General features: G+C 34.8%; 1 protein-coding gene across 7 annotated transcripts in view; it reads right to left on the bottom strand.

The window, feature by feature from the left end:
* Positions 1–8,232: 8,232 nt before the first annotated feature.
* The window catches only part of ppip5k1b (diphosphoinositol pentakisphosphate kinase 1b), a 34,555-nt gene continuing 24,060 nt past the window's right edge, over positions 8,233–18,727 (bottom strand). For 4 of the 7 annotated variants that reach the window (XM_079859451.1, XM_079859448.1, XM_079859450.1 and 1 more), the window contains 4 exons: positions 18,634–18,696; positions 11,660–11,797; positions 11,054–11,167; positions 8,239–9,464 (listed from right to left, as the gene is read on the bottom strand). In XM_079859451.1, coding sequence (XP_079715577.1) covers positions 9,370–9,464; positions 11,054–11,167; positions 11,660–11,797; positions 18,634–18,696 — 410 coding nt within the window. In that variant the 3' untranslated portion in view covers positions 8,239–9,369. Of the gene's footprint in view, positions 9,465–11,053; positions 11,168–11,659; positions 11,798–18,633; positions 18,697–18,727 lie in introns of all 7 variants that reach the window. The other 3 variants (XM_079859453.1, XM_079859452.1, XM_079859449.1) reach the window with 2 other exon arrangements.

Here is an 18,727-nt window from a genome sequence, read left to right on the forward strand (position 1 = left end):
AATTCTAATTTCCTAAAGGTAAAAAAAGACTGCAAAGTTAAAGTACCTCTACAAATCTCTATTAGTTCAATTTCATTCCACATCATCATGTGATGGATTCATTTGGCCATATGTCATGCATACGTATCCATCTTTGCATGTGACCTTATTAGTTATACTCCTGAATGTAATCGTTTAATGATCAGAATTAAAACAAAACTATTTTAAGAAGATATATTTGAAGCTAATTGTCTTTATGGTACTGAAATATGCATATATTAATGGGCTTGGCTTCTGTTTACCCTAAGATGTTGTCGAGAAGATGCTGTGATATTTCCTCGTTCTTTGGCGCTATATGAATCTTAGTTCTCTTCTTCTTTAGTGCAATATTCAACATTTTGTCTTTAAAATCTCAATGCAAAAGTAGATTTCTGCTGATTTGCTGTAAAGGGAACCATCCTGGTGATCATCAATAAAAAACATAAAAATTTGGAAAAGTCTTTCTGTGTGGTTCGTTTTGTTGTTTTATGTTCCACTGACACTTAACTTGTCAGACTGTTGACTAAAAAACACTGCATGAAAAGAGGTGTATATGGACCACTATAACCACCGCAGAATTTTGGACAAATTTGGGAGTATTACTGACCAGATATGGGAAATACCACGGGTCCGTGCCGAAATGATACTAATTCGGATGTATATTATTGAGGTATTCTTCCATGCAACAGCCATTTGTTGCCATGGCAAGAAATCCCCTTAAAGCTGGGTTCACACTGTACGATTTGGCTGTTTGAGTCAAATGTTTAGAATCCTAATAGGTTCCTCTGATCCTAGGACAAAATCTGAAGTCTTGGATCACTAGTTTGACGTTCGCCGACAGCCGATTAATGACCGTTGCGATCAAATTTGACCTCCAACGAAATTCTGCCAGTGTCAGAAGATTTGACGCACAGTCCTGGTTTGTGGCTTCTCCTACGATGATCCCACATGTAATGCAGATCGCAGTCACCGAACTTGTCACGGATTGATGATGTAAAACTTTTTTAACGCGTCTTGACTGTTGTACAGTCTGACATGAATGACAACTGAGATCCTACAGTGTGGCATCGGTATTCATGTTCGTACATCCCTGTACAATCCCTGCAGATTCCATTCCTCACTGTAGCTCCTGCATGCATCCACATTAACAACATCTTCCTACATTGAGCTCCACCATTTCTGTCCTTCACAATGCTCTTTCTGTGTTTGTCTCGGTTGACCTCGTCTCCTGAAACTGCAAAATAACAGTAATGTAACCATCGAAAACACTCACTACAAATTAATAACAGCATACCTATTTAAAAAGTTACATCAAGTGTTTTATCAATTTCTAAACTTACTGTTGTCTCTCTTTTGCCTTTTTTGACTGTTTCAGCTGGGCCTTACTGGGATGAAACTATGAAAACTTCTTCCTCATAGCCTCATTATAAATATATAAGGGAGACAGGATACATAAGACATTAAATATATGGTTAGTAAAGAGAAAATATTGAATTGGATAGATAAAAAACAATATAAAAAATTGATATTAAAAGATTGCAACAACCTTCTAAATGTTACTTTTTATATATGACCCTAGGAAACTGGAAAAGAGGAACCAATATCTGAGCATATATATATAGTTTTACATTAAATAAATTAGTTTTACATAATATAGTTAATCAGTCTTACTTGGTTTGTGCTTGATGTTGAAGTGGATTCTTCTCAGAACTGTGCAGGCTTATAATGCTTCAGTCTGTAGCTTTGGCTGAAACGGTTCCTCGAGAAGTCTGCCTGGCAGTGTTGCCAGGTTTCGCTAGAGAATTAAGCAACCTGGTCTCAAACAACAAGCCCAAAATATGCAAACTGATCCGGCAATTAAAAAACAAAAGCAAAAAACTAAGTGACCCCTGGTTTTGGGGGGGTGGGGTTGCAGAGGGCACCATCCGCGGTGCCTTCAACTGACGGATGCATAGAACAGATAAACGCTTTCTCTCGTGCATTCAAGTGGGCAATTAAAGCAATCTGTGAAAAAATGTAGCATATCTATAAATGTTTTTAGTGAAAAAGAAATGACTGGCTTCTTTGATGTTATTGACAAATTATCAGAACAAAATAACTTTAATTACTTATTTAAAAATAACAATTTCACTCTGGAATGATTGCAAGGAATTTTGTTCCAGTTTTCTGTTATGTTCTGCCAAAATGTTTGTTTTCATTCCTTGTTTCAAGGACCAAATGACATGGCACTGCAAACTGTATTCTGTATTCTAAACCTTAGGGGAACATTATTTTAAAGTTAAGGGATTATTAAAATTAAGTTAGAATAACGTTAGGGGAACGTTAAAGTAACCTTATTCTAAAGTTAGGGGAACGTTACAGTAACGTTACAATATTGTTAGGGGGACATTATTTTAAAGTTAAGGGATTATTAAAATTAAGTTAGAATAACGTTAGGGGAACATTAAAGTAACCTTATTCTAAAGTTAGGGGAACGTAACAGTAACGTTACAATATTGTTAGGGGGACATTATTTTAATGTTAGGGGAACATTAGAATAATGTTAACGTTAAAATAGCGTTAGGGGAACATTAAAGTAACATTAGGGGAAATGTAAAATTACGTTATAGCACCATCAAAATAACGTTACAGCAACGTTAAAATAACATAAGGGGAACATTAAAATAAAGTTAGAATAATGTTAAAGTAACATTAGAATAATGTTAGGGTAATGTTAAAGCAACGTTAAAATAACATTAAAATAACGTTAGGGAAACGTTAAAATAACGTTAGAATAGCGACGAGAACTTGCACTGTAAGTTGAGTTGATTCAGCCGCGTTTTAATATGCCTCTGGACATAGAGCTTTCTAGATGGATGCTGAGGGTTTTTAGATCGGGTAGAATCTGCTATCTCTGACCTAGTTTGTCTGCTGACTTGTAACAATACGCTGTGTTTTCCGCCAGCTGGCAAACACTGCAGTGTGTCGAAATACCATTGGGTGAATTGGCAGTGGGCGGGATCACACAGACCAAAACAAAAACAGACGTTCACTTCCGACATGGAACGCATTATTTCAAAGTAGAATAACTGGCTGTAGCATTGAACTTAGAAGGTTTCCTAAACATCTGCAAACATGGTATTTTCGTGTTTTAGTACAGTCAAAAAGTTTCATACAGCACCTTCAAGGATTAAAAACGATGAATTAGCCGATACCAGTAACGTACTTTAACGCTTTTAACATTCATCTAAGGTATGAATCGAAAATGTTTTCTGAGGAAATCTGGTGTTTCTGTCGAAATATGTACTGAATCAGTCTGCTGCCTTCACGTGCTATCGTAAATTTAGGCCCAAGTAGCAGCTAAATTGGAACATGAACTACTGGTGCCTTCACGTGCTATGGTAATTATGGTAAATACCAAAAGCCGACGTGGAAAATGCACATGAACATCCCCTCTTGTGGTATTTTCCACTGGGCAGCTCGTAGAATATTTTGATGCACGAGTTGCCGAGATGAGATAACCTTTGACCTTTTCAAAATGGCGGAGAGCAACGTAAGAGTCGTGAATACTGTTAGCAGATAGTTTTTGTAGCCTATACAATGTTGTGTCATTAACAATTGTAATATAATGCGTTAACACTCAATTTTCAAATTTGCCGCAATTTCCTTGGTTCATATTTAATCATTTTATGTCGTTTTTTTAAAAAAAATTTTTTATTAATTATGTTTTAATCATCAGAAAGCACCACGTTTTTTTTTTTTTTTGTAAAGATAAAAAAGATACTCTACTGACACAGACCTTGCGGGTACTACATTACGACAACAAAAGCACTTGAACACAACACACTGGTAGTCTGGTACCAGTTCACAAGTGGAAAATATCATCTTTTCCATAGCACATGAAGGCACTAGGCAGCATACGCCCTCTCAAGTCGTATTTGGGTCAATGACGTGACGCCTAAATTTTCTGTCCGATTGCATTTTTTCAGGCAAAAATGGGTTTAAATGCCTAAAAAGATACTGTATATTTATAGTACCTCTCCCATGTATGTACTCACTTTAACTTTTAAAAAACCTTTACTTATTTGTTATTTTTTTTGTTATTTAAAGTGTCAAAACATCATGTGGTGCGACCGTCCGGCCATAACTTCTGTTTTGAAAACGTCTTTGAAATTACTCTGAATTTATTCAAATTTATTTTCTGCACTATTTGGCATGATTTCCAAAATGTTTTGTAATCCTTTAAAAAAATTCAAAGCATTTGTATTTATATTTCCATCATAATATACAAACAAACTTTGTCCGATGATGTCCATTTTATGAAATATCATGTGGTGCGACCATCAAGGAACTACCATTTTGGGACTTATATGTTGAAAACTATTCAAACACAGGAAGTTACATCATAAACCAATTTATAAAGGACCCATGGAAGCAGCAAGCAGGTTTGTAATTCTCTCAAATTGGAAAAAAAATAAACCTTTGTAATGGTTGGTATGTAGTTGCCACATTTGGATGTCATGTGGTATGACCTCAAAAAAAAATTAATATTAAAGTTATTTCTACAAATATATAGTTTTATTATAAATTTCATAGTGACCTTTTTTGGCAAGCTAGCTTGTTTTGTTTAGGTGGCCAATTTTGTGCCTGTAAATTATGATTGAATTTGAAAATATCATGTGGTGCGACCAAATATCATGTGGTGCGACCACTGCAGACTGTTTTCCATGATAGATATATGTCCTAGATTGGCAGTTTTATGCTTTTATATTCAATTGACGGTTTATATTAAAAAAAGTACTTTACTTTAGTATCATTTGGAATAGATTTTTATGCAATTTGGGATCTTTTTTTTATAGATTTCAGACAGTTTGTGTTTACTCTTTGTACAATATGAGAAAAATGCACACAAAAAAATTAGAGCATGTAATTTCAGTTTAGTAATAATGCATTTATTAGTAGTGTATTTATTATTGCCTATTTATTTATTTAAAACTATTTTAATGTATTTTACCAGATGCCACTGCCAAGCAAAAAAAATTCTAACCCTGCAGCAAGAGCAGAGTACCTTGATAGGAGAAGAGTGAAATATTATTACAGTTTAAAATATCTGTTTTCTATGTGAATATATAGTAAACTGTAATTTATTCCTATGATCAAAGCTGAATTTTCAGCATCGTTACTCCAGTTTTCAGTGTCACATGATCCTTCAGAAATAATTCTAATATGTAACCCTAGACCACAAAACCACTCAATGGGTCAATGTCACATGGGTAAATTTTTTGCAATTGAGATTTATACATCATATGAAAGCTGAATAAATAAGCTTTTCATTGATGTATGATTTGTTAAGATAGAACAATATTTGGCCGATACAACTGAAAATCTGGAATCTGAGGGTGCTACAAAATCGAAACATTGAGAAAATCGCCTTTAAAGTTGTCCATTTATGTTTGCGATATTGCTATATTCACTCACAAAAATAAATGTTTATAAATTTATGGTAGGACATTTACAAAATATAAAACATGATCTTTATTTAATATCCTAATGATTTTTTGGAATAAAAGAAAAATCGATAATTTTGACCCATACAATAGCCAATATTGTTGGCTATTGCCACAAATACCCTGTGCGACTTGTGACTGGTTTTGTGATCCAGGGTCACTAATGATTTGCTGCTCAAGAAACATTTCTGATTATTATCAATGTTCATATTTTTTGGGGAAACTGTGATACATTTTATATGTCAGGATTATTTGATGAATATAAAGTTCAAAAGAACAGCATTTATTTGAAATAGAATCTTTCGGAACATTATAGCCTGCGCCTGAATGTGACACTGAATGTGTCCTTGATTAATAAAGTATTAATTACTTAAAAAAACTATTGACCCCAAATGTTACCTGTATACAATACTTTTATGAAATAATTTATATCTATAACATTATTATTTGTTAGAAAGAAATTCTAAGTCAAGTTAAATTAAATAGTGCACTTGTGTTTGTGAAGTGATTTTTATTTATAAAAGTGAGTTTATAAAATGTTTATGTTCAGGAAAATTCTGTGAAATTTGTATAAAATCTGGTTTAAATAAATTTTGTATAAAATGTATTGTTCATTGATCTCTTTAAATAGATTTTTAACTATATAAGGTTTTCGTGTCATTTGGAGCGACCACTTATCATGTGGTGCGACCAATAAAAGCTATCACTGTATTAAATTTAAAATAAAATATCTTATTTCTGTGGCTGAAATATGAATCACTGATACAGTATGCTTTAGTAAATTATATTTTTAAAACATTTCTATCAGTTTTATGCGATTTACAGGAAAAATAAGTCTGTTAACTGCATTTTAGAAGGCGACTGAAATTGCAGAACAAAAATATGAGATCATTATATACAAAAACTCAAAAGAAATTTAAATACTCTATTTTTAAAAACTTTAATTACTGAGAAGTAAAAAAAAAAAAAAAATACATTTATGTTAAGGAAATTAATTAATTTTAAGATAAATCACGGTCGCCCCACATGACATTTTTTAAGCCTATGGACAATTCATCTAGATGAAAAAAACACTAAAATCACTTAATTTAAATTTTTTATTTGAATTTATATGTACACAACATTCTTAATGATTGAACAATTGCAATATATATTGTTAATTTTCGTATTTTAAAATTGGCCTGTTGAAAATCCTTATACGTCATTGACCCATTTACCACTGGGAACTTGATCATTTTGATACTCAAGTTACCCAGAGCCTGAAGTAGGGGTTGCACGACTACTGATTTCTGCTAGTCGATTTCTTATCAAAACATTACTCGAGTTACTCGACTACTCGTGGTTCATGCTACTGTAAATGAAAAGACATGAAATAGCTAGATCTTATCAATAAACATTATTAATTCATAGCCTAATGCAATAATTACATAAGTAAACTCTCAAAACATTATAATTATGACATTTCATTTTTAAATTTTCATGTAACAGTCTAAAGCCAAATAAATAGCGATCTTGCCTTTCATTTCAGACGGGGCCGTTCACATCGCGTCTTTTTCGCACTCAAGTTCGTCATTTCAAATGTAGGCGCGCGCTCATAATGGAGCAACGTGGTGCGCTAGTTTTTCCAGGCGGGTTTTTCCTTCTCATCTCCAGAAATATATCTAGTAGTAAAGCTAATGCAAGGGCTAGAAATCAATTAATCCTTTGCTGATACTTCTTCGTCGTAGTCATCATGGAGAGCGCAGTTCACGGTCGCATAGCAACGACAGACGCCATGGGAGCGCAAGCGCTTGTAGGAGACAGCGGCACGGCCGCGCTTTCCACACGTTTTTAGACGCAATATGTGAACGGCCTCTTGCAGAGTTGGCCAATTACAATATTTTTGTCATCCTTGATGAAATACTTCCACACATCTGACGTGTGGTGTCTGTTGGTGACGTTCGCCATTTTTAATTCATTTATGGTTAATGGACGCTCGAGTAGTCGATTGTTTCCGACAGCGTCGACTAGTGGTTGAAGTAGTCGATCTATCGACTACTCGACTAGTCTATGCAAGCCCTAGCCTGAAGTTACCGAGTTGGACGGGCCATAAACTTTAAACATGGCGTTGGGGAGAACGACAAACTTAGCTGCTGCTATTCTTTATTAGTTTGTCGATGTCAAAAGAACAGGACGCTACAATCATTTTGGATTTAATAAGATTTTCCAAAAAATAAAGAATAAAGGTGTCCTCCATGATTCATGTTCTTTCCGACAACAAAGCACATCAACGCGACGAGCTCGTAATCACGAACAAAATTTCCGATAACACCTGAAGCAGCATTCAACAGTTTCTCCTCCTCTCTCTTTATGACATTACCTCATACTAGTATACTAACTCAACATCCTCGCAGCCCTTCCTAAATCTCTTGGCAGGAGCTGAAGTGGTTGTAAGCCTCTCTGTCTCCGGGAACCGGCCGATGACACACTTCTTAATTCACGAGCTCGGCTCAGAGTCGCGGAGTACTGGACTCGAGCTGTTGCTATGACGATGTCTTTTATATTACCAGCCGTTACCCAGCAGACCAGATTTTAGGGCAGAGAAGTGGGAGCAATTTATGATGTCTTTCAAACCTTATTAATGGCTTCGATAAGCTGTCAGAATTTATATCACACATAAATTGTTAAATGAATTATGCAGTATGCAATTCAAACTAGGCAAAGTCAATACGCATGCTATAAATCACTTCAAAGACCCGATTCTGAATTTTATTTCACCATTCCACACCATCAGGTCCCTCTGGGAAAATATACGCTGGACGTTTAGCATATGTGCACCCACATGAATGAAAATGAGCTAACAGCACAGTATGACTTCATCTTTAGCTCGCAGGTTGCCTGGGATGACTTCACACACACTTTACTTTGCAGTCGCACAGTTGAAGTCAATAAGCAGATGAGAATCCGTCCCTATAGCAACACAGCAGCACAGCTGAGGGCAAAGCATGAGTCATCGTTATTGTTTTGCTTCACTCTCTTTGAGACACACCACAGATTGAATTTTAAAAACGCATTAGGTCTGAGAGACCAACAAATCATTTCAAGGTACAAGTCAGTGGTTCGGTAAACTCTGAAGCACCCGTGCCTTTCATTCATAAAACATAATACCACACACAAATACACATTACAGCAATTTTATTAAGTAATACAATTCTCTAAAATTAAATATACTTATTTAAACTTTACAGCGTAAACACACCAGCAGATTGCAAACAGCTGAACATTCTCAAAAGTCTATTGCAGCTCATTGGGCACACATTTATTCATTCCCAAACAATACCTTTTGCATTTCATAGAATAAAAATACAGCAATTTTCTTTTAAATCGGAAAATATGATCAAATATCTAAAAAAAAAAATCATAAAATAATTGTAAAATACACAAATCAAAGAACAGTGGTAGAATTCAATTTTCTCGACTGGATTGGATTAAATATTCATATTTCGTGTGGTCTTGTTGGTCTATATGCTCCTTTGGGTATTTATTCGAGTTGCATTATTCTGTGCCATGTAATTACATTGGTGTGGGGTGACAAAAAAAGAAGCACAGACAATTACTATTGTCTGTAAAGTCTCTGTCTCTCTGCCACTGAATCTGGGACCATAATTACCATCTGACTCCAACGGAAGAGCTAATTACTGGATCCAGAGCTGTATTTGCTGACAGATCAAACTATCAGCTGATGAATCTCGGCCAAAGTTGCTCTGTATTGTTCAGGCAGAAGTGCAGATAGTACGATATTAGCAGCTTACAAGTTATAACTAGGACCATATCAATCTTAAAGCCGATCTCTCTGCAAAACTGATCAAAAGTGTTTCCAAGACATCTACTCATTGTTGAATCCAAAGTTGGACGAAGACTCTGCTACAGATGGGGACGATGGCCCGGCACTGGATACCGTACTGGAAGGGTCACCGGTGTCTGCACACACAAACATACACAGAGTTAGAGGTCCATTGCATGAAAGGGATTTTCAATAAACATCTTAACCGTCACTCTTACCTATAAGTGTTTATACTAAGCAGTTCACAATAGTTTCTAGCTAAACACGGCAATGGAGATGCAGTTACGAAATCTCCCACAATAAACTGAACATATCAGACCACTCACTTTTAAACAAGTTTATCAGACGACTGTTTCTGTTTCTATGAGTGTACACACACTGCCGGCGTCCTACATTAATATCCTTTAAATGTATTCGTGTCGTATCATATTTATTAATTTTAATACATTTTTCTTTTGAATAAAATTACATCTAATTTTAATCAAAAAACATTTTAGTGAATGAATGTGCAAAATTCGAACAAAACATTAAAACATATTTATACACTTCTATTGGAAAGTTTGGGGTTGTGCTCTTATGCTCATATTTGATAAAAAATACAGTAAAAACAGTACAAAATAAATAAAAAGTAGAGTTTATCCTTTTTGCAATTCCACTTGGTACTCATTATAGATTATAGGTTTTCATTATAGAATATTAACATGCTTTAATGTAAAAAAACAACATTTTTTGCCATATACTGTATTTTATTGCAGCTCCTCTATTCCCAGTCTGTCCGAAACACCCTGATTTCTACAAAGCCCCTCCTTCTGAATAGCTCTGATTGGCCAGCTGACCCAGTGCATTGTGATTGGCCAAACACCTCAAGCATGCGTCGGAAATGTAACGATCCTCACCTTAATTCAAACACATCGACAAAACTACAATTCAATGAAGCCTTGTCTTCTCTATTTGCAGTATTATGCAAATATTTCACATTGTGACTTGGACGTTTGAGGTTATAATATCTGGACTTGGATCGAAGCGTTTGTGAGCTTTGGAAATTTGCAATCTTATACATGCACAAACAGATACATTACACACCAAAGCAAAAAAGAAAACATTAAAAAGCATCATATGACCCCTTTAAAGCACACTCAAAATGAATCTTTAAAAAAAAACATTTAGACAAACCAGAACCTGCTGGCAGATTCTAAGTATTCGTCTCATCAATCATCATTCACATGACCACATTTATATAACCGATATCCTGCTGTAGTGCCCTACATACAAATCTTCATGGAACAAATGTTATGTAACCAAAAACAGAACAATTACACTATTAATCTAAGAGATACATTTGTCTTCCAGCATGTTCCTGGACCTGCTTTCACAAACAATGATATTATAGTAAATGGGTTACAAAGAGGCAGACATAGCAGTGACTAACGCAACCTAGATTTTTACTGAAAGCTGCTGCTAAAGCCCAGACTGAACATAAATCACTAAACTCTCCGGGGAAACTCTGCAGCATTAAAAGCCAACAGTAATCATCTAAATGGTGGAGTTATAAAATAGAATAAACTGGATGACTTATCTACTTTTTGCAGAAAATACGGGGTTTCACATTTCGTCTACATTGAAAATCCCCTCAAAGTTCCTTCCCCTACTAAAAAACATCCTGTGGAGGACCGTTATGAGATGGCGGTACGTTGATATACATCATGGTAAAGTGAGGTATACTCACACCAGATGGGTTTTGCAGCCGGTTGGTTCAGCTGGACTGGGGTGGACACTGGGGTCTCCTGACTATCAACATCTATGGATGGTTGGGAGTGTGACTCAAACATGGCAGACAGAGCTAAAGAGAAAAGAAAAGGATATGTGATTTGTACACTACCGGTCAAGAAACATGTCTTATTATTATGTAACATATAATATCCCTTTTGATCAATTTAATGCATCTTTGTCAGGGGTGCCATAACAGGGGGAAGGTTAGGGTTCAAACTCTTGAATGGTATTCTATCGTAGTTTCCACAAAAATATTAAGCAGCACAACTATTTTCACCATTGATACTACTAAGAAATGTTGGTCCACTTTACAATAAGGTCTCATTTGTTGACATAAGAGACTTCTTTCAAAAATATTTTAAAAAATCTTAATTATTCCAAACATTTGACTGCAAGTGCATATAGCTAAATGTAAAGGCCCATTTAAGATGTTTCAATGTGTTTGGTGTCCATTCAGTGTAAATTAATTATAGTTTATGTAAAAGTGATCAACATTCTCGTTTAAATTAGATTTGATGATTACCAAGTGTAATAATAAACATGAATGTATCAGTCCACTTACATTTGAGCCTCTTGAATTGTGCCTGACTCCCGTTCTTGCACAGCGCCGTGAGGAACTCGTCCACCTGCTTGAGGGACAGTGAGTTGTGCAGTGTCTCCAGTGGATAGATGGAGGGCACCAGGGAGCAACCTTCAAACCCTGCAGCAGATTCCAAATTCAGTGGCAGCCATCATTACAGATATCCCACAAACACTCTTTGAGCTCTTGTACACGAGACAATCAAGCCAACCTCATGTGGCCTACAAGCACTTTATGGCCACACAAACTCAACCCAACACCATTCAGTCATTGGGTATCCAGAACTGTTTTTAGGGGACAATTGCAGCCCAAAATCTCAAAGATGGAACAACAGCACCATGATGCAACTGAAATTGCATTCTACCATGTTGTTGGCTTTGGACAATGGACACATTAGAATCTTCTAAATTAATTTGAGGGAAATTAAAACAAGTTCTAGAACTTTGGTCTTCTAAGAAAGTGTTTGGCATCTCGTATGCGGAAAGAACTAGAATGGACTGCTGGAGACTAATAAACCAATTAGGGGCTTTACATGTTTAACTAACCAAAAAATGGTTTAAAGGACACTAATACAGTAGATTGAAACGAGTTTAATTACTTCTTTGCATGCTAATGTGTTTAGGTTAGCAGTAACGTAACTAGATGATGATAAAGAAAACGCTTAATATTTAAGTGGCACTTTTTCCCAGTTTAATTATGCCAAAAAAGAACATACTCAACCTAGAGACAGTTTAATTCAGCACTTCATATGATAAAGGAGATTTGCATATTGTTATCTCTTAAACTGGGTGCACTATAATTCTTGTCTGTCCTTTACAATGGTTGGTTATCAGACTGAACGGTGTCCTCCAGTGAACTGTTAACTTGAGAACTTCAGCAAGCGGATCATTCAGTCAGTGAGTTGAATTTGTGAACGAATCAGTCCCGATTTATGAGCGAATCATTTTGTGTTCAGGAATCAATTGTGTCAGGCTGATTTGTTTTGCATAGCAAATCTAGTCATGCTGTTTGTACACACGCATATGGCAACATCTACAAGCAAAAAAAAACAGTTTGACTACTCTGCTATTTTTACTCCAGACGAACCAGAACACTATGAATCTTCAATTAAAATACAAAACCTTAGAATGATTAACATGTATAAGCAAATAAGTGATGCACATTCCTGTTCCTTACACATGTTGCATATTATTTATATTAACTGCTTTCTATTTGAATACAGTTTAAAATGTAATTTATTCCTGTTATGCAAAGCTGAATTTTCAGCAGCCATTATATATAATAATAATAACCATTATTATATAGATATACACATATATATAGATAGATAGATAGATAGATAGAGAGAGAGAGAGAGAGAGAGAGAGAGAGAGAGAGAGAGAGAGAGAGAGCATTAAAACCTTATAATTGTATAAATAATAAATGTGCTATTTTATGAGCAGGATTAATAAAAAAAGGCAAAATTTCATATTGAACATCAGTGTTGAATCATAATTCATGTTTTACCACTTCATAAATGCAAAACAGCACTGAAGGCATTTACATTACGTTTACCAATTTCAGGCCTCTTGTGCCTAATTCTTTTTTCTGTTTTTAATTAAGTACTCCAAAAAAATGTGTAAAAAGGTGCAAGATGGCTTCATAAGAGCATTATACTTACTCTATGCAGACGTCAACATAAGCAAGCGGTCTTCACATTCATCGAGCCATATGTACATGCATGCGGTAAGAAAAGAGGAACAGAGGTTATGAGGTGTTATACAGCAGAAAGAAAGGCCACTGAGTGAAGAAAAGCAAGAAGTCTGATAAAAGAGCAGAGTAGATACAGCTTATGCTATGGCATAAGCTGAAGCCTCACACTTTGCTGCACGTTTACATAAAAAATGGACTATTAAGACCAGAAGCGGGGGAATGACTGAGCAAATGACTAAAGGGCTGACCAGAGAGGCATTCTGGGGGTTTGTGGCCAGCACAGAGCAGGTGGGAGGAGCAGTGGTGTAGGTGGTCAGCAGAGAGCCCAGCTAACAGCTTTATCACCTGATGCTCATCTAAGAGCGCTGAGGGAGAGAAAGATGAAAGACTGAAAGGATGCAAGCGGTGAAGGTTAACAACAAATGTCTGGAGAGAGGAACTCTGGGAAGGTAGAGGAGAGGTGGGAAGGTAAAGAATCATGTTAGTTTTGAATAGTACTTTTAATTTGTCACTTGTATTTCTAAAAGCAAAAAAAATGATTAGTAAATAAATATATACTTTTATTTATTTATACTATAAAAAAGTCCAGGCATGGGAATTCTGGGAAGTTAGAAGAGAAGAGTGAAGGTAAAGAATAGTGTTCATTTTTGAAAGTATTATTAATTTCTCATTAATGAAGGAATAAATTAATAAATAAACAAACAAAAAAGATAGTTTTCTCATATTTTTTTCCCATCTCCATGTCCCATTAGGGGCACCGTAGGAAGGTAAAGAGTACCGTTTATTTTTTTTTAATGTTATAAGTAAATAAAGTGATATTGTAATTTTAATAAAATGGCAAAGACATGAATTTTGAGAAGGAAGAGGAGAAGAGAGAAGGTAAAGAATAATGTCAGTATTATTAATTTGTAATACTTGAAGGAATAAAGAAAGAAAAAACACTTTAAAAACAGGAATTCTGGGAAGATGGAAATTTGAAGGTAGAGATAGTTTGAAAGTACCATTATTTTCAGACAGACAGATAGATAGATAGATAGATAGATAGATAGATAGATAGATAGATAGATAGATAGATAGATAGATAGATAGATAGATAGATAGATGGATAGATGGAAAGTAGAAAAGTAACATTAATTTCAACAATAATTATAAATAAATTCAACGTTTCAATTGAATAAAATCTTTAAAAATGTTAATTTTATAAGTAATTATTGAAGATGGGGAGTCAGATTCATACGCAGAATAATTGATGGTAACAGGAGGAAGAGGAGGGAGAGTGGGAGGGAGAGGGATGAGGTAAGCAAAGATGTGGCAGAGATGGAGGAGGGATGGTGTGGGCCGTAGGGAAGCGAAGGCTTCGGGGATTGAGGAGGGAACTAAACACAGCAGGTTGAGAGGGAACAAAAGGATGACAGTTGGAGGAGGAAGAGAGAGGAAGGAGAGGCACTGGAATGAGAATCCACTGCCTTAACCCCTGCTGAGATGTTTTTATAGGAGTGACTCAGCAACGTATAATTGATGACCAGAAATAAATGTTTTTTGTTTTGTCAGGACCTATTTTCAGAGGCAGTCCGAGTGCAATTAATGTCCATGTAAGAAGCAAAGCCTCCGAACACAGCTCTCCGCATTATCAACAAATGTTCAACTTATGCCATTTCTATTTGAATGAAACATTTGAATATGTTTCACATAGCATGCAAAAACTCCTGAAGTTTGTTGTACTTCCAAAATCAGCTGCAACAAGCAGCGATAATCTTGACCTGAAGCAATTTTCCACGCACTTCTGTTCTATGAAAGCTCATTTTACACAACATGCATATAATACAAACTATTGCCTCTGTATTATCTACCGGATATACTTCATCTGTTTTTAGACTGAAAAACAGTCCAAATACATTATATAATATTTCCAATTAAAGATAATCACTATTATTTACATAAATAATAATGAAATTACAGTAATTTGTAATAAAAACTGGCATTAACAGTGCAAAATGCTAATGATCACAAATTACAATTATTAAGAATTATATAAATAATAATATATAAATTACATCAATAGTGCAAAATGCTATTGATGTCAAATTACAAAAAAATACTAATAATTATTAGGGCTGTCAAACGATTAATCGCGATTAATCGCATCCAAAATAAAAGTTTGTTTTTACATAATATATGTGTGTGTACGGTGTATAATTATTTTCTATATATAAATACACACACATGCATGTATATATTTAAGAAATATTGGCATGTATATACTGTGTATATATATTTATATTATATATAATTTATATTATATATAAATATTTTATATATAAATAACACATTTTTCTTAAATATATATGCATGTGTGTATATTTATATATAGAAAATAATTATACTCCATACACACACATATATTATGTAAACACAAACTTTTATTTTGGATGCGATTAATCGCGATTAATTGTTTGACAGCCCTAATAATTATATAAATAGTAATTTAATAAATTACTAAATTAAATTAAGTGACATCAACAGTGCCAAATGGTACCTAAATGACAATTTATCACATAAATACTATAAATTACAAAATTAATAATAAATAAAAAATTACAAAATTAATAATAAATTAAATAACAATAAATAAATAAAATAAAAGTGCAAAATTCTATTGATGTCAAATATAATAATTATAGGTATAGTCTTTGTAACACTATAATTATACATTGAAGTATTGAGTAATATTAAGTAACTACGTGTACTTACTATAGGGTTAGGATTTGGTTTGGTTTAGGGTCAGTTGCATGTAATTATGCTTAATTTGTAGTTATTACAATAGCTAATACATGTAACATATGTAACAATGGCAGTGTAAAATAAAGTGTTACCTAATTATATAAATAGTAATTCAATAAAATTACACAACTGATAATAAATAAAATGACTGACATCAAAAATGCAACACGCTTAGGTAGTCGAAAGCTCACAATTTCGCATTGAAGTCACAGAAATTCTGGATCCTGGGTGACTGTGCTTTATTTCTCAGGTTAGCAGGCCGCATCTGATTGTGTTTATTTAGGTATTTTACTGACTTGATCCCCTGCTTAAATGGGCCAGCCCTAGATTTTTCTCACATTAAATCGGACAGTAGGCCAACAGGTTCAACTGCATCATCCATTACAGCCTGCAACTCTACTATAAATCACAATTCAAAACCTAGTCCTAATGCACTGCTAACACTATATCAGTGGAAAAACTGGATTTTTCATTTGTGCTGACAGCATGTCAATAGACAATCTTCCTCAGTCTTGTCAAATATGTTAAAAGACTGGAAAAATCACTGACACGTGTTGATAGGGAACACACGGCTGGCCTCTCTGGGCTTTTAGATTTGTGGCCAAAACGTGTTTCCCTCAAGCAGTGTTAAACTGTCACATGAAATGAGCAGTGTGTACTGTGTTGAGAAAAATACTTCAAATTTAACCTCACCAAAACCCAACTGAACTAGATTCCCTACAGAGACACAAACATTCAAAAATGACAGAGAAAAAGTCTAAAAAAAAGTCTAGTGCTAAACATTTGCTACATTTTATAAGGGCTCAGTCCATCAGCAACAGACTTGTTTGATGAGCAAACTTGGAATGAGTACAATGATCATCTTAAACATATTGTATCTCAAAAGGCAAAACTAAGCAAACATCAAATGCTTGTAAACACTAACTGAAGCTTTGACACATAAATGGCAGCTTCTTCTTGACAAGATTCAAACAATCAATAAGAAAGAACATGCAAATATAATGGCCCACATACAACATTCTGGTTTGTTAAAAAAACCATCTTCATAAATGTCATTGCAATCAAGATAATGAATCAAGTAAAAAAAATAAAATAAAAGATGTTAACCCTCACCCCCATTAGCAAGTATGATCATCATGCAAAGTTATTTGATCACTGTATCCAAATTACAATAAATATATTTGAACACTGCAACCAAAAAAAAAAACTTTTTGTCTTGTTTTACAGTTAAAATTATAAATATCCTTAAAATGAGTTTTCAGAGAATACTGTATATCAGAGTTCTCAAACCGGTTCCACGGAGGGCCTAGTGTATGCAGGTTTTTGGTCTTTCCCTTCAATTAGTGCCCAATTAAGACCTAGACTACCAGGTGAGGGGAGATCTTAACCAATTAGTGACCTACTCAATCAGTTTGGTTCAAGGTAAAAGAGAAAACCTGCATACACTAGGCCCTCCGTGGAACCGGTTTGAGACCACTGCTGTATATTGTTTTTAAGCATAAATTAAAATAAGAAAAAACAACAATGTATATTCTCTGAAAATGTATTAATATATTCAATATCTCAAATTAAACAAATTTTAAGAATGTTTTGATATTTTAAAGATATTACGCCCTTTTCAAAGTCTTGTTTATGTTTTTGGGGTCTACTAGAATAGGTGTCATTCTTGAATGTTCAAAAACACCTTATTTTTCACATATTTTACATTGTTGCATCATCCCAGTCTGTCAGAAACGCTGTTTGGTTTCGGTCTCTATGAAGCCCCTCCTTCCGAAAAGCGCAATGTGCTCTGATTGGTCGGCTGGATCAGTGTGTTGTGATTGGTCAACTGCTTAAAGCTTGTTTTGGAAATGTCACGCATCTTTTACCATTACCACGAGTTTCAACAAACTACTAAATGCGACTCAACCAGGCCCCCCCCCCTTTTTGCGTATGCCTTGGGCAGCAATTTATTTAAATGAGGAATATTGTGACTCGAACCAACAATCGAGGCAACATTGCGCACTGATTGACCTTTTTCATACTCAAACAGCAACGTTACACACTAAAGAAAGTTGAAAAAGTAAAGAAGCATAATAGGTCTTCTTTAATTGTAAGATTTTTTTTTTTTTTTGCAATTAAGATTTTTGCACTTAAAGTAATGCATAAGTTATGTGATCATTAAAGCAGTAATGGTGGTGAAAGGGTTAACCATTTCTAAATTAAGTGGATCAACATGAAATGTGGTCACACAAACAACAATATATCGAGAGATATATTCGGTACACAACCCATGCATCTAGCCAATCAGAAGGAGGAATGATTTAAGCTGGGTGTGTCTTGTGAATTCAAAGGAAAAGGGTGAAGAAAAGCCTCCCTAATTTATGAAAAGAATTAAACAAAAATCACAAACGATGCTAAATTACGAACGCTATGTTGAAAGCAACGGCAGAGGACATGCAGGAGAGTGTCAACAAAAAAAAAAACATGGACTCCAAACATACCATTAGTCGGATGCCTGGCATACGACACAGAAAATCTCTTTACTGGCGGCATAGAGAGCAGCTCTGAGGAGATAAAAGAGGCATTCGGCATTAC

Source organism: Squalius cephalus, assembly GCF_949319135.1.
Source record: "Squalius cephalus genome assembly, chromosome: 23".
Classification (NCBI taxonomy): Eukaryota; Metazoa; Chordata; class Actinopteri; order Cypriniformes; family Leuciscidae; genus Squalius; species Squalius cephalus.